Consider the following 16,775-nt stretch of genomic DNA (forward strand, 5'->3'; position numbering starts at 1 on the left):
CAGATCTTTCTAACCCTATCTTCTTCTTGGAGACTTGAAAAATCTCTCGTTTGGAAGTTTCCCTACTTTACATGGGGTTACAGTCACATCTACTTACTTACAGTGAGATTGTTAAAGAGTTGTCTTCCCCAGCTGATAGCTAGATAAAGTCTTACAGCAGGGGAAAGGAAAAGGCCTGGAAAGAAAAAGTACTGGAGCTGTTTGCTGTGAGTCCTTACCACCCTTTCACAACATTCTGCCAATACTGTGGGCTTTTGCTCATTTTTGCTGATCATCCTTCCCTACTGCTTACCTCTGTGAGGTAATTAGAAAGCATTGATTTTTCTGGCTGTAATTACTGTCATGTGCCTTCTCATACCTGTATTGCTTTGGGGCACTGGGCAGCATCACCCCTTCTGTGATCAGGTGATACACCCGGCTGTTATTGACGTTGCCAGCTGATGCTGACCTTTCCCCAGCAGCCAGCCAGCATTTCCTTGTAGTCGAGGGACTTCTGAAGAGACAAGTGATAAATATAGATACGAGCACTTATCTTGTTTCTAACGTACAACTGACACTTTCACTTTGCAAACAGGAATTCCATTCCTGCTACTGTCCCAAAATGTTTCTTAAGAAGTGCTTAGGCAGCTTTGACTCCAAAAGTGATTCGTATTTGGAAATTTCAACTTATAAGTGTGTAGCTGCTAAATTCTTCAACTACTGCCTTGGAAAGAATGTACCTGTTTTGAAGTGATCCAGAGTTCCAGATTGAGTCTGCTGGTGACATCTGACAAAAAGCCTGGGGCAGATAGATTCAGCGTGTGCTGACAGGTGGTGGTTGTGACAGCAGAACGGCAAAAGCAACTCACTGGAAAAAAGTGATGTGAGTGAGTTGGTTCTGCTAAAGGCTGGCTTAGTCAGTGCAATTAGCTCTACAGAAAGGCTCAGGTGTCTGAATACTGAGAGAATTTTGTAATTCCTCGATCAAAATTGACAGGCTTGCTTTGCCACAAGTAAGGGCGTTAAATACCATCCAGTGTGTCAGGGTTGTTTATTGTTATGCTCTTCTGCCATAAATCGTAATTGTTTTTTGTTGGGAAATAGGATTTCTGCTGTACAACTAAAAAAATCCACAAGGTATTTACTGTGTAACTTTCAAGCTTTAAGGGAACAAACTTTTTTTTTCTATTTTCAAGTTGAAAAAAAAGTAAGGATTTTCTAGACCATCTGAAATGGAAGTCTGAGCTGAGGCTTAGATTATGTTAATGTTAATATTTCATAATAGACATCACCAGCTAGAATTCTCAGCAGTTTAAGTGTGGCAGTTAACAGCCTGCATAATGAATCATAGAATGGCCTGGGTTGAAAAGGACCACAATGATCATCTAATTTCAACCCCCCTGCTATGTGCAGCATCGCCAGCCTCCAGACCAGGCTGCCCAGAGCCACATCCAGCCTGGCCTTGAATGCCTCCAGGGATGGGGCATCCACAACCTCCTTGGGCAACCTGTTCCAGTGCCTCACCACCCTCTGGGTGAAAAACTTCCTCCTAATATCTGACCTAAACCTCCCCTCTCTCAGTTAAAACCATTCCCCCTTGTCCTGTCACTATCCATCCTCATGAACAGCCGTTCTCCCTCCTGTTTATATGCTCCCTTCAAGTACTGGAAGGCCACAATGAGCTCTCCCTGGAGCCTTCTCTTCTCCACACTAAACAAGCCCAGTTCCCTCAACCTTTCTTCATAGGAGAGGTGCAAATCATGCAAATGATGGACGTATGTTTTAGGTTTAAAACAGATTCTGAATTTCAGTTTGGCCAAAGAAGCTTTTGTGTGTAATAATCTACACTTGATGTTGTACGGGGAGTTTCTTCCTCCTCTTGGCATCATGGAAGCAAAGTATGTTCTTCCAGCCCAAATGCAAATGTTTTAAAATATAATTGCAAACCAAAACTTTTGCATCACAGGAATTTATTTTTTTCCTAGGTTGTCTTTCTCAGCAGCTGTGTGATTATGTGTGTGTTCATATCATATGAAACCGTACGTAGTTCATCTCTTTCACAGTAAATCTAAGCTATCATTTTACTTGGGGAAAAAGAAATCAATGCTGTATGATTACATGTGGATCTGACTGTCATTTAATATCTTCCATGATCCTGTGGTGTTTGAACAGCAGGGTGGCAGCCTTTCCAGGTAGGCAAGATAGTGATCATAGGATCGTAAATAATGCAGGAACTTGACAGAGACCAGAATAAGAAGGAAATGTCCTCCATGGATTACGCTGGTATTTGGAGCATTAGCTCTGCGTGCTGGAGTCAGGAGTCCTGATGCTTTGTACCATTCGGCACATAGGAATTCACTCTGTGACACATCACTGGGAGCAGTGTGGCAATAGCTGCCACTCAGGCACCTCAGCTGGCAGCTGTTCAGCCGCACACCTCAGAGCAGCTCACTGTGGGGTTTGTAGAGGCTGCTGTGTTTTTACACTGCTCTTAACGTGGGGCATCTGTTAGCATGGCTTTGGCTTGAGAGGTGAGCGTGGGTTATGTGACACGATTTGCATTGGGCACAAAGGAGTGACAATGTGCTGGAGACATCCTGGAGTGAAAATGCATGGAATAACAGTTAGCAATGTTCTCTAGAACCAGAGGTATGGGATAAAATACCTTCTGATCCGTGGATTGTAGCTGGTAAAGAAGTGCTACATCATTTCACTGGCATTCAGGTCACCACTGTGAGCCAGCCCAACAGAAACAGGTGTGAGCAATTCCTTCTCCGTATCCTCCAGCAGCTGGTGGGGATCTTGTGGGACTCCCAGTCAGTGCCTTTCAGTACCATCGTACAGCAGTGGTGGTACAGCTGCAGCTGATAGGTAATAGGGGTGGATTTTGTATCTCTTAGGAGCGGTGTCCCACACCACTATCCAAAACTCCTTGGTGTTAATAGCTAGAATTAACTGAAATGATTCTGTGACAAAGGAATCGCAGGGAAAAGGTCATTCTGGAGTTCCTCTGTGCAGTAAAGTGTAAAAACAGTTCCTAAGGGTCTTCAGCAGTGACCTGGGCGAGGGTGCAGCACAGCAGGTGTGTGTTTGTGGGAGGGCTGGCTGAGAAGTGCTTGCTGATGCAGGGGTTTGGTACAAGAAAAATTTTCAGGCCATGAAGCTGCTGGGTGAGCTCCTTTGCTTTCAGAGAGCAGCAGCTCTCTAGAATGAAGAGCAAACTATTTGAAACCATCCATAAAATGCTGTCAGTGTCTCATTATGCAATTCCAGCATAAGCACAGCAGGATCAGAACCACCGTTAGAGCCAGGGTTGGGGTTCAGGCCAGGGTTGGGGCTTGGTGGCATTTCCTGTAGGAAGGTATTAGGAAGGTACCTCTCTCTCACAAGTGTGTAGCTGTTATTTGACTCTACCAGACAAACCAGTTAAAATCCAGCGCTGATCTCCATGTCCCCCATGATTGCCAAGTTTCAGGAAACTCGGTACGTTATTCCTTGATCCGCACACATTATCCTGACAGCACACAAGCATTGTACTAAAGTGCCTTTAACCAAAATCCTGACTAGAACATCGTGACCTTGGCTCCAGAGCAGAAAGCAGCACCGGGGCGGGGCCATTGGCCGCGGAGCTCCGAGCCCGAGGATGAGCGGCGGCGGCTTCCCGGCACGTCCCGGCCCGGCGCTGTCTGCCCGCGGCGCCCGCATCGCCGCCGGCGTGCCGGGGCTGCTGGACGGGGGCTTCGCCCTCTACGTCTCCGATCCCTTCGACCGGGAGCGCAACCCCGAGGTGCGGGCGGCGGCCCGGGGGCTGCGGGGAAACGGCGCTCTGCCGGTGTGGTTCAGTGTCGTCTCTTCCAGGGCATCGTGAACCTGGGGACCAGCGAGAACAAGCTGTGCTTTGATTTGATAGAGGAGAGAGTAAGTGTGGCGGCCTGCCGGCTTCTTTGCTGTTTTCTAACAATTTCAAAGCGTCCGGGTAACAGTTTAGCGTGGAGAAAATCGCCCGTAGGGCTGCTTTCACAAGGATGCACATCACACGTACTGTGTGAATGTTGTGTCTGCTAAGTAACATAATGAAAATTTGCCTCAGGTTGCAAACCACAATTTGGTTTTGCTTCAGCTTCGTACACAAAGAACTGAAGGTGCTCTATTTTCACAGACACAGCTGTGCTCCTGCAAGGGCCGTGTGGTCGGTGCCCAAACGAGGGGCCCCCGTGTCTGCTGGCAGAGCCACAGCTCAGACCACAGAGTGCTCAGTGTGCAGAATGCAGGCTTGGAGCAGAATTAATGCTACAACTGAGAACTTAAACTGCTGTTCTCAGGGCTGGGCTCTGAGAGCAGCCTTTAAAGGAGTTCTTTTCCCACTCTATTAATTCTAGTTTACCTGCTTGAAAACAAGATGTTCTGGCTCAGGTGCTGGCAAATTGGGACCTTGTGGCCAGACCTTCTGTTGGGAGCACGTTAACTCCTGTGTTCCTTGCATGCAGAGATGATTTGCACCAGTGCAACTGCTGGCAACTTTGTGGTGCTGGTGAGGGAGGACCATGCACAAAGCCAGTGTCCAGCTCAGCTAAGGGGTTAGCAGAGCTGGCAACAGTTGGAGATTGTTATAGGAATGAACCCAAACTGGGGCCACAATGAATATCAGACAGTTTACACAGGGACACTTGTGCTGAGGGCAGGAAAGCCATTGCTGATAGCACAGCTGCTTTCCTTCTGTAGCACATAGTGTGTTATTTCTGCTGGTTGAGAAGCTCATCAAGGTTGGTATTAACATCTGATGTCAGCAATTTGGAAAGAATTGTTTGGGCTTTGATACATCTCAGCAGCAGTTGTGTGAGCAGCTGGCCTGCTTCTCCTCTATGTGGGATTAAGTATATGATGGAGAAAAGCAATAAGTAATTCCTTCATTCTTTTCTTCCTTTGTTTTGATGTCTTAATGCTGTTTCTAGTATCTTAGAGAAGTGCAAATCATAAAACTTTATCTAATATATATTTTTTTTATATTCTCCATTTCCTTATTGTTATTGAACAACTAAAACCAAAAAAGTATGGTACAGCAGAGCGGAAGATCCCAATTACTCCATGCTCTACATTGTCTCTCTCTCATGTCTCCAGCTCACACGGCCTGACATGGACTGCCTGCAGCCCGATCTCTTCCAGTACCCTGACACGCAGGGTGCGAGGAGGTAAGAAGTTCATCTTCCCCTCTCTGTCCCCGCTTGAGCTCCATGCTCATGAGTTGCAGTGCGTGGCTTCATTCTCCTGCTGAGCCTGAAGGGTGGGTGTGCTAATGGCAGCTGCTCATGGATGTGCTTTTGCTTGCCTGGCTTTTTGTTCCGTTGTTTTCTCCATCCTTACAGTGCTAAAAAGTGGCAAAGGATCTGGTGTCTGGCTGGGTGCAAGACGTGCAGAGGCAGCTCTTCAGAGCTGAGGGTGGATGACTCCTGGGAGGGCTCATCCCAGACTTAGAGAGGGGTGAATGGGAGCTCTTTGGGCTGCCAGGCCTGAGTACTGCTCCTGGAGAACAGTGGAGCAGCCTTCACCACACATGGGAGCTCGCTTGGAGCCGTCATTCACCAGGTCCCACTGCTTCTGGTGTCCACATCCTGGTGCTCCACTTTGGCTCCAATGACTTTCTTTATTTTCTTGCTTTTCCACTGTGCAGAACAGCTGAGTCACAACCACTGCTGCTCAAGGCTGCAGATGTCTTCTGTGTGCTTTGTATCTCACAAAATGTAGCTCTCTGTGTATCTTAGGAAATTATATTGTTTAAGCTGTAGGAAGTAAAAAATCTTCAAGGCTTTCATAACAGAATGGTGTGTTTGTTCTTTTTGGTTGGTTTTTTTTTTTTTGTTTTGTAAACTTCATTTTTCTATGCATCTTTTGTGCTTTTTCTTCTGAGAAATATGCAGTTACATCACTGACTCTAATTCTTCTGTATTTTAGCTTCAGAGAAGAAATTGCCAAATTTCTGACTCACTATGCCAGAGCCACAAAAGAACTTAGACCAGAACATGTAAGCAAATTGCCTTATGTCTGCAGTTTATTTTGTCTTGAACTGATAAAAGATAAGTAAACATGAACACAAATGTCAGCAGGATACTGCAGGAGAGATCTGTGTCAGCCCAGAGCAGAGGAGCTGAGGGGAGCCCTCATGGCGGCTGCAGCTCCTCACAGGGAGCGGAGGGGCAGCGCTGAGCTCTGCTCTGTGTGACAGCGACAGGCAACGGGATGGAGCTGCGTCAGGGGAGGGCAGGTGGGGTCGGGAAGGGGCTGCACCACAGGGCGGTGGGCAGGGAACGGGCTGCACAGGCAGTGGGCGCAGCCCCAGGCTGCTGGAGTTCAAGGAGTGCTTGAACAGCGCTCCCAGATATGAGATCTGATTTTTGGATGTTGCTGCGTGGAGCCAGGAGTTGGATTTGGTGACCCTTGTGGGTCCCTTCCAACTTGGGATGTTCTGTGATTCTCTATACATGATCTACAGAAGCATCAGTAATGTCAATTTTCCATTTGAAAAAGTGGTCAGTGAGTGACAGTCGAGCACTTTGTATGATAGTTGTGGTTGTGTGGCTTCTTCACTCTTCCGTTTTGAATTTAAACCACAGAGGTGGTGGTATCTCAGCTAAGGAGCATTTGTTCTGCTTTTTTCAGATCACTGTCATGAATGGCTGCTGTGCAGTTTTTGCCACTCTGTCAACTGTGCTGTGTGACCCTGGTGGTGAGTAAAAACCTGAATGCTTTTTGCTTGAAAGCATTTATCAGTGCTTCAGGGAGACCTGAGAGTGGTCTGTCAGTATCTGCAGGGCTGTAAGAAAGAAGGGGACAGAAACTTTAGCAGGATCTGTGGTGATAGAACAAGGGGAAATCGTTTCAAACTAAAAGAGGGGAGATTTTGACTGGATATGAGGAGGAAGTTTTTTACAATCAGGATGGTGAGGCACTGGAACAGGTTGCCTGGAGAGGTGGTGGATGCCCCATCCCTGGAGACGGTCGAGATCACACTGGATAGGGCTCTGAGCAACCTGCTGTACTTGTAGGTGGCCTTGCTCACTACAGGAGAGTTGAACTAGATGACCTTTAAAGGGCCCCTTGCAACTCAAATGATTCTGTGATTCTGTTTACAAGTTAAAAGTGAACATGATAGCATTGTGTCTAAATCACAGCTTGCTTTCCTTATAACTGGATGAAGCATAGCATGGACTTAGCGTTTCTTTGTTTCTAGCAAAGTATCTTTGAACTAATGCCTCCGATTATTTCTATAAGGTTGGAAAACATTTGAGGTACCAGCAGGCCAGCCACTTTCTGGAACATAATCTATAGGGTTTTGGGGAGGAGCAGTATAGGAAGAGAAAGGGTGTAAAGATAACAGAAAGTGAGCTTTGAAGAGTGATGAGAAAAAGAGATGGGAACCACATAGAATCTGAAGAGAGCAGCACTCAGAGAGAAAGTGGACTGGGGAAGGAAAGCATCCATAAGGAATTTGAGAAAAGGGAGTGGATCTGTAGCAAGAGAGGGATTTTCAGCCAAGGGAATACCTGGAGTAGGTGTGAACAACATCCATGGGCACACATCAGAGTGGGAAGGTGAGCAGGATGACCTCAGCACATGGTGGTAAAGAGGCTGTGAAATCAGTTTTGTTTAAAATGGTAAAGAAAATGTTTACTCAAGGCTACTCATATTCATGTCCTACTTTAATATGTTCAGATTTTTTGCATTTACAAAGCTTTAACAGAAACTCTCTTGCCTGAAGACTGACAAACTCCTTTCTTCCCTTCTTTAATAGGAGAAAAGGAAGTACACTGTCCTCTCTGAAACCCTGTCACATGGGGTATTGGCAGGGAAGCACCAACCTGGGGCTTCTCACAGAAATAAAAAAGCAGGAGGGAAAGAAGTTCCACGGTGCTGCAGGATTCCTTGCTGCAGTTTAGCACTTTGGCAGCCAGGGAGAAGTACTTAAGGTTTGCAGTAGTTCCTGATGAAAAATTAAGAGCACATTGACAAAATGTTGTGAGCAAGATAGTTATTTGTCACTATTTTATTAGAATAAGTCACACAGCAAGTTGACTAGGTCCATACCCTTTTACTCATATGACTTGATACACATCTACTGTTGAAAATGCTAGGGAAGAGGACTGGGTAGAATTCAGGTTGACTGACAAGTACAAAATTTTCAACTTAGTTTGAATATTGGTTTAGGCCGCAGTGAATCCTTTGAGTTGAAATCATGTCAAATTCCTCGACTGGTAGTTCAATTTACTAGTGTCTTAGCAAAGTGATTCCTCATGAGAAACCTTAACTTTCCTAACTTTTTCCTTTTTCTAAATACTTTCAGATGGATACCTTATTCCAGCTCCTCACTATGGTGGCATAAATTCAAAAATGTGGCTATATGGTGGACTGCAGCCCGTGCATGTGCCCTTGTCCAGTGAGGTAAAGACATGTTCATATACTGTTCATATTCTTTAGCAGTATTCTTCCCTCCTTGAAGCAGTGCCATCAGAAACTGTAGTTTGTTTAGCTTATTTAAGAGCCAGTATTGAGTATATTTTTCACTGGGTGGGAGTGTTTCCTCCTTTGTTCTCGCTGATTGTTTTTCTCCTGTAGGTGACTAACGAAGAAACTCACCCTTTCCAGTTAACAGCTGAAAAATTAGAAGCTGCACTACAGAGAGCTAAAAAGCAGGTAGCAATAGCAGTGTCTTCTGATTTTTCAGATTTTCCTTATGTTTTTTTTTAAGTTGCATATGCTCTTGGTATCAAACTGTTTGTATATCTTCATCCATGCAGATATTCTGGAGAAGAGGAAGGGGGGGTCCAACTCTAGCAACAGGGATTGCATTTGTTTCTGTAATCTGTAGCAAAATGCAGAGAAACTCCTCACTGTGTTTTATGAATAGATCTTAATTTGTCTTTCAAGACTAAGTCTCTTGCTTGGTAATGGAACTCAAAGTATAGTAAAGAAGCTGTTGTTCAGATCCTAAAAAGAGAGAATATGTTACTGTAATAATGTGTGTAGTTAAGTAAAGGAATTTGTTGAATGTGCTTCTGAGGAGGGCTCTTCTGGAGCACAGAGGACAGAATCTGCTGTACCACAATGTCACTGGGAGCTTGGTGGGGTCAGGAGGTTTGGCACAGGATGTTTCTTCCACTAGGATGGCTCCTCAGAAAATATATAATTTTCACAGGATTTAGGAAATGTCATTAGACCAGAAGTCTTAGCATTTTGAGTTGTTTTATTCTGATCAGGTTTGTGTAAATGAGGATATTATTTCTCATATTGTTAAATATATATTTTGTCCCTCTTTGTCTTTGGAACTTTTTTTTTTTTTTTTTTTTTGTAGAAATGCTTGGTCTTGTGAGTGCCCACAAAGCAGTGCTCACCAGTGTTTCAAGATCAAATGCTTCCTGTTCTTAGTGTCTTGGTATTTATGGTCCACAAACTTCTTGGAAAACTACAAATGCACTCAGCCTTTGTGCTCGTCCTTGATAGAATCCAGCAGGGGAAGCATAGGATGAGTAGTAACACATTTTATCAAAGATGTGGTGAGGGTAGTGGTGTTACAGAAGACTAACACAGATTTGTTATGTCCTTTTCTAGGGTAGAAAATAAGGTTTAACAACAGATACCGCAGATAGGCACAAGTAGGGTCACTTGTAGTAAGGTCACATATAAAAAAGTGGATATTTTGTATACACATGGATGTGTGTATAGTTTTTATTTTAATGTAAGACATGTCAAAGCTCTTCTGTTTACCCAACTGCTTCGTCAGCACAGTGCCTATGTTTAGACACCATCTGTATGTCTGTGTCATCAGCCAGTGCCTCTGCCAGACTGTGTGGGACTGAATGTGCAACTGCCCACCAACCCTCCTTGCTGGGCAGGGTGTGAGTGCCAAGCTCGTGTGATGTGGACTGCCCAGACAAGGTGTGGGGTCACAGGGCAAGGTGTGTGATATCTCGTGGATAACATTGCAAACATCTGTTTGGATATGTGCAAGGTAGTAAGCAGACTAGAAGAGCAGTTGTGAATCTGCTATCCCTCAGCAGCTGTTCCTGTGAACATGAATGCCTCAGCATCTTCTGCTTAATATGTGTCAGCTGTCCGATATGCCAAGCACGCTTTGGGTTTAGTATCTGCATCGTTCCCCATTAATTTTTTTACTGTTTGGACTCCAAGGCAATAGCTGAAAGCTCCTACTGTGAGCAAGAGCTGAACAAGAAACCATTAAATTTCAGACAAATTGCATATGGAGGGGAAAGCAAGTAATGGTGCTTCCACCTAATTTAATTTCCTGGAGTTCCTCTGGAGATGCTTAACACAAATGATCTCCTTCAGAGAAGGCCAGGATGGACTGAGAATATGCAGTGTGTCCGTTTTTCTAAAGCTTAAATGTGCTGAAACAAAAAGTACTGATTTAAGTTTATTCCAAACATGAAGGAATAAGGTAATGCCTCATGCTGGTGCATTTAAAGTCTTGAAAGTTTTTGTTGCAGCCATTAACTGTTTGCCTGCTTGCAATCAAATCTGTTTGGAAGTGTATCTTGGACCACTGTTCATCCCCCCCCCCCCATCGTGATCTTGCCTGTTGGGGTCAGTGGGTGCTTCAAATGAGCATTAACCTGATTTTCATTCACTAACAAACCTTTTGGTGTGATCTTGGCATTTCACAGGATGAATACTGAAACAAAACCTGCAGTTTAATCTGCATGCTAATGTATACCAGGTATAATTCAGTGATTTCTAAAAGCCAACTTTCCATGGAAGGGAACGGTCTGCTCTTGCTGCATCCTCCAATTTCAGTTTGGTGTCACTGCTGTCTCCCACTGCTGGTTTTTCTTTTTTCAGGGCATCAGAGTGAGAGCATTAGTCCTCATCAACCCTAACAACCCCTTAGGGGACATTTACCCAGCGCAGTTACTGAAGGAATGCCTTGACTTTGCGCACAGGTTTGAGCCCTGGCACTACTTGTTTGGTATTCAGTTTTCCATTATGCAATACAGCGATGAAGAAAAATTACCTTTGTTACCTCCTGTCCTTTGTTCCTGTTCTGAGGAGGTGGCATGCATGGACTTGAGCTTGGCTTCTGTGTAACTACCCTTTGTGCTTGGCTTTTCTGGGAGCACAAAAATAAAATGGGATCTCTCTGAGATCCAACAGTTTGTTTTGAAATGAAATACTGTTGGGATTATTTAAAAAAAAATCTTGTGATTTCTATGTGTGAAATCATTGTGGTGAATGTAATAGCAAATAGGCATGCTATTATGGATACTTTGCCATGTCAGTAGTTAAGATTATATAGAAATATATATATGTGGAAATAAATTAATTTTAAATACATTTAAATGCCTGTATTTTTTATACACAGACATGAATTGCATGTAATAATGGATGAAATCTACATGCTGTCTGTTTATGATGATACCACCTTCACCAGTGTTCTTAGCTTAGATAGGTAAGTGTGATTTCTTAGCATGGGTCAAGATATTTAATCCAAAATGGAAGCTATGCCTTTTTAAAAAACTTTCTGCTTAGCTAGTATAACTGTGTATTTCTAACTAATTCATGTTCAGGTCTTTGCATCTGTGAGAATTGTTAATACAAGAGATGCTTCTAGAGTGACATGAACAGATCTCTTGGTTGTAGCTAATGTGCATGGCATAGTAATAGTAATCAAAAATTGACAGAGCCCTTCATCTTTCTCAAGTGACCTGCTGCCATGAATCTCTTTCCTGACTAGTATGCTGTTGGGCACTTAGTGTCCTCTGGCAGGAGATGGAAAGAGTAATTCTTCAAGAATGCTTAAACCTATTGGTATCTGACTAATAGAACTTCTTTCTCCAGAAGTATGGTCTTAACTGTATAATTATCTCACTGATAGGAAATTTCCAAGTCCATCCAAGTATAACCAAGTAGTCAGCTACTGGTTGTTGTCTCAACCACATAAGATCATAAGCTATAAATAATGCCTGAAAAAATGCTGTTGCTGCTGTGAAAGTTCACCTAGCTTTATTAAGCTGAAGAAGGAAATTTCCAGGCTTAGCCCTATTAACTCAGAGTTACACAAAGGAGAAAATAGCATCTTCTTCAGTAGTCTACAATGGAGTATTCTGTTTGATTGTACCAAATCATGTAAATACATGACCTGAAATGTTCACCTCTCCCTTCCCTGGCCTGAAACACAGCAGAGTGGAGCAGAGTTGTTCTCTGTTGAGTACAAGACCCATTTTGCATCCCTTATGGAAATACTGCTTTTGTTCTAATATAGGTGTGAGCACTGACTATGCAGCAGGAATCTGGGAAATATAACTGGTCTGTTACATCTTACTAGAAGTCCTTTTCTGTTATTTCATGTCTGTGCCTCCTAGAATACTACATGCATTTTGTTACAAGTTCTCTGAAAACATCCATGCTACTTGAAAAGTTTAAATGCTAATTTCACTGAAAATGAATTATAATTTTACATATTTAATCATTTTAGTATGCCTGCACAACTTGTTCATCTACAGCAACAATTCTTATCTTCTTTTCTCATTCAGTTTACCAGATCTTGAACGAACACATTTTATGTGGGGTTTTAGCAAGGTAAGTCCAAATATTATCTTTGTGTTTTAAGATATTTCACCACAAAACTTATTTGAACTATTCTGACATAATTTGTATTGCATATAACAAACTGAGCTTCTCTTTATTTATTACTTTCTCCCTTGGCAGTCTAGAACTTATTAATTTTAGCAGTTTAATTAGGGATCTACTTAACAGAAACAGTTAATGCTTATTTATACAGCCACCATAGCTATATTTTCTGGGGAAAATTACAGTGGAAGTATGCATATAAGCACCTTCTGATCTGTAGCATTTTGTCTTTTCTTCTCTTGGAGGGAACACTAAACTGATGGCTGATTGGAACAGGGGTTTAATGGGGTATAATGGAGACTGCCAAGGGTTTGAGTCAAGCCTCTTTCAGTTGTTGGCCTTGAAAGCAATCTTGGTAAAGCCACTGGTCTGTCTTTCATTATTCTTGCCTATAACTAAAGGTACACAAAATATTTATCTGAGAAACGCGAAAGGCTTCAAAACTGAGTTAATGAAGAGCAGTGTAGGACTTTTAACCAAGTTGTGTTATTTTATGCTGCTTTGCCAGTGTTGCCTTCACATTCTCCTTCACCATCTCCTTCTCCCTCTGCCTCTCCTGTCTCACAGTTGTTTGGATGTTACTGGTTGTTTCCTGCTGTTCTTGGGACTACATTTGTCCAAGTGTGCTCCAGAAGATAAGTTAGATGTTTCCAGTTAATGTAATGAGCAGAAATTTCCATAGCCACTTGTTTGTTCTGCAGTCCTGTCAGGCTTGGGTAAATGAGACTTCCAGTTTGGCATGGAGAATGTTTGCAAAGATTTCATGATGCAGGCGACATAATCTTATACCTCCCGTTGCAGACAGGGATTAATTTGGTACCTTATTGAGTGGACATTATACTATCTGTTTGTGTTTGTTTGTTTGGGGATGGAGCAGTCCCTGCATTGTACATAAAATGACCCTAGGAATGGCAGTAGGTCAGTATTTTTAACTTGGATGTTACTCTATACTTTTTATCCTAAATTTCTTGGTTATGGTCTTTCATTCTCTGCTTGGCTAATGACTTCCTTGCTGTTAATGTTCAATGAGGAGCTAAAGGCTGTTTTCATTAATATTAAGAATTCTTTCATCAGTAATAATGCAAGAGATATGCTGATAATAACTACATTGATAGATGTTGCTTGCCATTGAGTTGGTGACTTGCAGTAATAGAATTTAGGATTTCATGTCTTGTGCACTGAACCATATGGCTTTCTGCATAGGGACTCAGTGAAATTTGACTTTAATATGTATGTGCTATTGCATACTTATGTAGCTTTTGGAAATACTTCTGAACAGTGACTGTTGCAGAATACATACTTCAGTAGGCTCTGATGACAATGCCAAACTTAATTTTTGTAGTTACTCATCTGTTCTCAATATTTTTTTATTCTTCATCATAGAATCACCGACTTTGGAAAAGACCTCCAGTATCATCCAGTCCAACCATCCACCTACTACCAATATTTCCCACTAAATCATGTCCCTCAGTACAACATCTAAATGTTCCTTGAACACCTCCAGGGACAGTGACTCCACCACATCTCTGGGCAGCCCACTCCAATGCCTGCTGTGTTATCAAATGTTTTATTGTGTTATCAAAGGTTATTTTTGCAGAGCAGGAACATTTATTTGATCAAACAGCTGATGTGGTAACATGATGGGGACTATGTGGAGCTTGCTGGGGGTCCATCCCTGTGGGGATCCGCAGTTAGCCTGACTCCCATGAGGCCATGGGCATCACAGGCCTAAATGGCAAAAGCAAGGTCTGCTTAGTTACTATGTTTGTTGCTTCTGCTGTGCTGAGGTGGTGGTCACGGGTGGTGATCTTTTACAATAGGGAACTGTACGCTTTGATCAAGAACAAACACTGGACGTAGAAACAAGATGCAATGTAGATATGGTTGCTTAGGGAGGCCTTGAAACTGTTGAGACTTGTATGCAAGAAATACACAATCATCTATATATTTATATATATGTGTATGCTGGTGTGTTGGATATAGAAGAATAATAATACAGGACTTTCTTAAGAACATGACAGAGGCCTCTGGTTGCTGAACTGCAACAGTAATGTACCTTTTCTTGAGATTTATTTTCCTTTACATCAGAATGATTCTAAACTCGGTGGCTTGATAAAGAACAAGCATAAAGTAAAAATTGCTTCTCTCCATCTTCTTCTTGTCTTCCCAGGATTTTGGTATGAGCGGAATCAGAGTTGGGGTACTGTACACCAGAAATCATGAAATTCAGAAAGCTGTGAATCAACTAGCTGTCTTCCACAGCTGTCCTGGGCCCGTTCAGCATGTTCTCACTCAATTCCTTAAGGACAGAGGTTAGCCCCACTAGAAATGTTCCATTGAGCTGGTTGGTTTTTTTTGCTTTGTTTTTTTTTTTTATTATTATTATTATTTTTATTACAGGTGGAAATAAATAGAATTTTGTTTGTCTTGATTTTATAGATTGGTTGGATAATGTGTTTTTTCCCACCAACAAGAAGAGACTTAAGGAAGCACAGAATCTTCTTGTGGATGGACTTGCAGACATTGGAATACCTGTGCTGAAAAGTTCAGGAGGACTCTATGTGTGGGCAGACTTCAGAAAAGTATGTAAGAGCTTCGAAATAGTGGGAATGTAGAAGCTGAAAATATGAAATTGTGCATGTTGTTAAGTGCTTTAATATCTGGTCATAGAAAGCTCTTTCAGTCTGTGTATTTGTTCAATCTTTAATAATAATCTATTTTCTTTTTTTTTTTTTTAGTTCTTAAAATCACAGACATTTGAAGCTGAACTCGAACTATGGCAGAAGCTCCTTGATAAGAAACTCCTGATTAGTCCTGGAAAAGCTTTTTATTGTTATGAACCTGGATGGTTTCGATTAGTTTTCTCTGATTCTGTGAATAAGATTTATTTATGTAAGTTGGTTTTACTTTTAATACATCGTGTAGTAGCATGCAAGCCTTGGGAAACATTAGCATTATTCAAATCTGCTTATCCCCTCTCAGCTTGTGAGGGCATTATTAGCCCTTGTATGAAACTGAGAAATACTAGAATAGCTCAGAGCGTTGGTTACTGAGCACTACTCTTGGGTTATGTCAAACCTTTCCAGTTTGTGGAATTGCATCTTAAGAATTGTTTTTTTCTATATTGGAAGTCGCTGCTTCTTCTTGAAAATTACCCATTATATCATGTCGGCATTCCACAGCACCCCTAATCTGTACGTGCTTCATATGTGAGATATGAAAAATTTACCCATTTTTTATGCACTAAAATACGTAATCTTGAACAATTGCTATATATTATTGGCAAAAGGGATTTCTGTGAAGTAAAGGAAGTGTATGGGGTAACAAAAAAAATGTAGGTTGGGAGGGAAATCTACTACTTCAACTTCCTGCTGAGAGTGGGGCCAGGTGCTAATTCAGAGCTCAGAGCCTTCTTTAATCAAGTTTCAGGACTATCTAAAAACAGATTACACAGCATCTCTGAGCAATCTGTGTCCAGTCAACTTTTCCCTTCTATTTTCACCATTTCTACTGGATAAGAAAAGCTTGAACTGAGTTATGTTTCCCTTTGGTAGGTATTGAGAGACTTCAGCAAATGCTGCATGCTGATGATGCCAAACCAGTTGTAAACAACACATCTTCTACTGCAGACTCTTCATGCAGCCCAGAAAAAGATTCTTCTGGCATACCATCAAATACACCACGAGATGATGCCTCCCAGCTAAAAAATATATTTGTTTTTTAAATTTATCTGTGTGTTTAATTACTGATGAAATTTAGCATGCTTATGTTTACTAAAGGATTACATTACTTAGGTATTTTTGGCTGTAACATCGCATAACAGTCTCACTTCACTGTGACTTGGCATTTCTAGTCATGCACACAGACCTGTTGAATGGAATTTGAAGAAATTGAGCCTTTTAGATATTCTGAAATTTGCCCTTGTTGAGCACTGCCTCCAGCTTTATTCAATTTAAAGTGGATTAAGCATCAGTGAAAAGCAAGAAGTCTTACATATATATACCTGGATGGCAGATTATAAAATTTTGAACATACTGGTAAAAAGTATGCAGATAGATATGTGTAGTGGGCTGCATATTTTAATCAGAAGTCTGCAAATACTAAATCAGGTGATATTTAAGTTCTAAATTTTTGTAGCTGTCAAAAATGTATGCAAGAGA

General features: G+C 42.1%; 1 protein-coding gene across 1 annotated transcript; it reads left to right on the forward strand.

The window, feature by feature from the left end:
* Positions 1-3,622: 3,622 nt before the first annotated feature.
* On the forward strand, positions 3,623-16,339 carry LOC306948932 (1-aminocyclopropane-1-carboxylate synthase-like protein 1; the record flags this gene model as incomplete). Its single annotated transcript, XM_079538671.1, has 14 exons — positions 3,623-3,766; positions 3,838-3,897; positions 5,098-5,168; positions 5,929-5,998; positions 6,634-6,700; positions 8,315-8,412; positions 8,587-8,664; positions 10,828-10,928; positions 11,348-11,434; positions 12,519-12,564; positions 14,786-14,927; positions 15,055-15,197; positions 15,354-15,507; positions 16,170-16,339. The coding sequence occupies 14 exons, from the start codon at positions 3,623-3,625 to the stop codon at positions 16,337-16,339; spliced, it is 1,431 nt and encodes a 476-aa protein (XP_079394797.1).
* Positions 16,340-16,775: the final 436 nt, after the last annotated feature.

The sequence above is a fragment of the Tetrao urogallus genome, assembly GCF_951394365.1.
Source record: "Tetrao urogallus genome assembly, chromosome: 7".
NCBI lineage: Eukaryota > Metazoa > Chordata > Aves > Galliformes > Phasianidae > Tetrao > Tetrao urogallus.